This window comes from Capra hircus, unplaced genomic scaffold (genome assembly GCF_001704415.2).
Source record: "Capra hircus breed San Clemente unplaced genomic scaffold, ASM170441v1, whole genome shotgun sequence".
NCBI classification, from domain to species: Eukaryota; Metazoa; Chordata; class Mammalia; order Artiodactyla; family Bovidae; genus Capra; species Capra hircus.
In genome coordinates, this window is record NW_017190045.1 from 7,538 (window position 1) to 12,040 (window position 4,503).

Sequence of the window (4,503 nt, forward strand, 5' to 3'; positions counted from 1 at the left end):
CACAAGAGGCACCTGTATGTTGCCAAAGAAGAATGACCACCCAAGCGGTAGCTCATAGCTTTCTCACAACCCATACAGATCATGACTGGATGTGAAAGAAAGGGAAGTCACTCGGTCGTGTTCGACTCTTTGCGACGCCACGGACTGTAGCCTACCAGGCTCCTCCATCCGTGGACAGTTCCAGGCAAGAATCCTAGAGTGGGTTGCCATTTCCTTCTGCCATTGGACGGGAGGAGAAGGATTCATGTCCACTGTCATGGCAACCTTCTCAGATGATCATGCTGCTGCTGCTGCTGCTGCTGCTGCTGCTGCTGCTGCTGCTGCTGCTGCTGCGTCGCTTCGGGCGTGTCCGAATCTGTGCGACCCCACAGACGGTAGCCCACCGGGCACCCCCGTCCCTGGGATTCTCCAGGCAAGAACACTGCAGTGGGTTGCCATGTCCGCCTCCAAGGCGTGAAAGTGAAACGCGCAAGGGAAGTCGCTCAGTCGTGTCCGACTGTGAGCGACCCCGTGGACTGCGGCCCACCAGGCTCCTCCCGTCCATGGGATTTTCCGGGCAAGAGGACTGCAGTGGGGCGCCATGGCCTTCCCCGGATAGTACCATACAATAATAATAACGCTGTTCATTAGAATCACCGTGCTCTTTGTGACGTATACAGTATAGATGTACCTTATCCGTGAAGTCGTTTTTTTTTTTTTTCTTTCCCCCTTACATCAATGCAATATCTTCCCATTTCTCCCTCCCCCAGCCGTTCTGTGATGACCGTCTTCCTTCTTTCTTTCTTTCTTTCTTTCTTTTTTTGATGGCCATCCATGGCATGTGAGTGGCATGAGAAAGTCTTTCTCTTTCTCTACCTGACTTATTCATTTGGCATCACGCCCTAAGTCACATCCATGCTATCACCAGACAAGAATGCGTTCGTTCCTGTGGCTCCGTGGGACATCTATTTCTACCTATCGATCGATCTCTGTCTGGATCGTGTGTCTTCTTTCCCTCTTCTTCCCTTGATGGACACTCGGGCTGTTTCCCTCTCTTGACCCGTGTGACTGATGCTGCCGTGGACATGGGAGTGCAGATCTCTCTCTGAGATTTCGCTTCCGTGTCTCTTCTCTTTAGATGTCTACCCAGAAGTGAGAGTGTTGGAAAGATCGATCACGTCTCGACCACGACTCTTTTCGAAGTCCTTCTGAGGGGATCCAGGGAAGGATCCATTCTTTTCCCATAGACGCCGTTGGACTCCCAGTGCGACCGCACGCGTCTCAGGGAATACGGCGGCGACCACGACGACAACCCAAACGCTCCCGCGAACGCGATGGTGCCCGAGGGTGTGTCCGCAGGACGACTCCCCGGTGCCAGCTTTCCACGTCCACGAGCCGCCCCCCCCCCACCCCCCCCCGCGGTCGTCGGCAAGTCGTCCCATCCACACGGAGCCCCGGTTTTCGTGGGCCCGGGTTGCCTGGGTGCCAGTCGATCCCCAGATGAATGGAGCGATGACAGACTCCTTGGGGACCAGAGCAGAGAGACGTGGAATTCTTTCCACGAGACGAGTGCGATGAGAAGAGAACGATGCGAAGTGGTGCCTGGGGAGCCAGGAAGAGTCGCACGGGAAAGAGAACATGTCAGACGAGAGGGGAGAAGGATTCAAAGTGAGTGGAGCGCGGCGGGGGAGACGGGCCCCGAAGATGCGAGCAGATGCCGGGGGCACTGCACGCCTGGACCCGTGAGCCTGCAGGGAGCCGAGAGGGATGGCCGTCCGCTGTCTGCGGGTCCGCGTGGGCCGATCTCCAGAGCCCGGACCGGGAAGGACTTCTTCCCGAGAACAGGCACGCTCACGGTCCCCGCGGGTCACGTCTCCACTGGGCTCTCAGCACTGCAGGGAGAGCTTCCCGCACTTCCGATGGCACGGTGAGCTGCGGTTTCTTGATCTCATCTACCGCGGAGTCGGCGAGCTTCCCGAGGGATGGGACGAGGTATTGGCCGACGGCGTCCCATCCTAGACCCCGTATTGCTTTCAAATCGTGGGACGTCTCTGATCTCTGTGGGGGTGTGCCGTGTCTTCACGGCTGTGCGAGCGGTTCTCTCTCCGCGGAGGAGGGGGCCGCTCTGCGGTTGTGTGTCTGGGCTTCTCGTGGCTGTGGTTCCTCTTGGGGAGCGTGGGCACTGGGGCACGTGGGCTTCAGCGGCTGCTGGGTGTGGGCTCAGCGCTCGCAGTGGCCAGGATCTAGAGCACGGATTCCGTCGGCGAGGCCTATGGGCTTCGTGGCTCTGTAGCACGTGGGATCGTCCCGGGCCGGGGATGAAACCCGTGTTTCCTGCGTGGGCACGGGACGGTTTCCTACGGAGCCGCCGGGGAAGCCCCCGTCCCAAACTCGAGATGGATATCCTGCCGTCCCCCGCTTGGGATGGGAGAGTTTCTGAACGATCAGGCCCGGAAAAGGGATTGCATCGTGAAGGGTTGACCTTCGTTTCTCACAGACCGGCACTCTTGCTGCTTCTTGAAGTGTCCTAGAGAAGAAGACATCGGATTCCACGTGAGATCAGCTCCTTTGACTAGCCACAACAAGGGGGATGGAGAAACACAACAGTTGGTTTCTTTTGGACGATGAGCCCCCCTCTGTGTGTGTGTGTGTGTGTGTGTGTGTGTGTGTGTGTGTGTGTGTGTGTGTGAGAGAGAGAGAGAGAGAGAGAGAGAGAGAGAGAGAGAGAGAGAGAGAGAGAGAGAGAGAGAGAGGCCTTCGTGGTTCTAAAGCAAGAAGCACTGAGGAGTGAAGACATTCTTGAACTCACATCGTTTCCTTCCTTTCCGTCGTGATGGTCCAGTGATGTTTGGAGGACGACGTGGACTGTTTCAGGGTAGATGCTTTTAGAAGGCTGTGAAGGGACTTCCCTGCCTGGTGGTCCAGTGGTGAAGGATCCACCTGCCGAGGAGGCAGGGGGACAGGGTGTTTTCCACCGAACCCCTGATCCGGGACGATGCCACAGGGCTCCGGGCAGGTTCGACACAAACCTACAGAACGGACGGTGCCAGGCGTGAAGGCGAGGGCACACGGCCCGGGGACTCTGGACGAGGGTGACTGACGCGGACGGACACTGCCGTCTCCGTCTCCGTGGAGGTGGGTTGTGGCCAGCACGCTCCTCTGGGGCAGGCTGTTCCTAGGACCGTTGGGGAGCGTGCGCGTGCATGGGAGGAGCAGGGGACCTGAGGGGACTCTCTATCCTCTCTGCTCCACGGGATCCCCGGAACCCTCATCTGCTCCAAGAGAGGATTCGTCCCGTGGAAAGACAGACCCACACGCGAGTGAACCTCATTTCTGGTTCCCTTGGCTTCTGAAAGCGTGACGCTCCGGTTCGTGCGACTCTCTGGCTTTCTGTTCTTCCCGAGATCCCGGCCTGCTCACTGGAAGGACACGAGGAGCCGGATGAGATCTCCCTCTGCACGGCGGCGGCTCCAGCGTGCGCACGTTTCAGCGGCCACGGCTTGCGGACATCGCACCGAGAGCCGAAGCCCCGCCCGGTGGGACAGACGCCTGTTTCCACGACGGGGGAACCGTGCTCGGTGCGGGAAGCCCCATCCTTGCCCCTGCCTGTTCGATCTGCAGGGCCTCTGCAAAGAACGCACGCGCCCGATCTCGTGACCGATCCCCTTTTCGGAGCCAGCCCGGGGCGTCGTCTGTTTCCCGGGCCACAGGCACACACTGGCACTGGGGAGTGGTGTCGTTCCTCCTCCTCGTCCTCCTCCTCCTCCTCCTCGTCCTCCTCCTCCTCGTCCTCCTCCTCCTCCTCTCTGCCCCCACCCTTCCCCCCGCATGCAGGCTCCCCCACACCCCCGCCTGGCCCCGGCCCGTCCGGGTCTCCCCCACCCGCAGAAAAGGCCAGGGGACACATGGTCCCAGGACGACGCGGTCGAGAGCCAGTGGCAGTCCGCTGGGATGCGGGGAGGAGAGACGCCCGAGCGTACCTAGGCCGACACTGCCACCGTGTGGGGTGAGAGGCCGGTGCGAGGAGAGCTCAAGAGTTCAGAGGAGGAGGAAGAGGAGCAGGAGGCAGAGAGGGAGGCGGGGGGTGGAGGGGAGGGCCAGGCTGAAGCTGTCTCGGGGGCTGATGACGTGGAAGAGAAACGTTCCCCTTCAGAAGGGCGCTCCGAAGAGAGAGCGTTCCGGTGGGACCTTGAGAGCACCTTCAAGCTGGGAGCGGGGTGGGGTGGGGTGGGGTGGGGTGGGGGAGGGAATCATCCAGACGTAGGAAAGACACCAGGCACAGAAGGCGAGACCGCTTCTTGACCAAAGGGAATCGGATGCTTTTCTGTCCACGTCTGTGCTCCATCCTCAGACTCTCATGGGAATCCAGCCGGCCGGCCGGCCGGCCGGCCGGCCAGCCACCGTCGTGTCGCTCCTTTTCTGTTCTCTCCGTGTTTCATGGCGAGTGAGTGAGAGAGTCTTTCGATGGTTCGCTAGGATGTGTGAATGTCGTGGGACCATGGTACTTGTCAGCCGTGGATGAAC

The 4,503-nt window shown here is 59.9% G+C and overlaps 1 protein-coding gene across 1 annotated transcript; it reads right to left on the reverse strand.

Moving 5' to 3' along the window:
- Positions 1–1,401: 1,401 nt before the first annotated feature.
- Positions 1,402–3,489, reverse strand: LOC108634789. The gene is made up of 3 exons (XM_018045020.1): positions 3,484–3,489; positions 2,789–3,213; positions 1,402–2,506 (listed from the first exon to the last, which is right to left on the reverse strand). The coding sequence occupies exons 1-3, from the start codon at positions 3,487–3,489 to the stop codon at positions 2,200–2,202; spliced, it is 738 nt and encodes a 245-aa protein (XP_017900509.1). The 3' UTR covers positions 1,402–2,199.
- Positions 3,490–4,503: the final 1,014 nt, after the last annotated feature.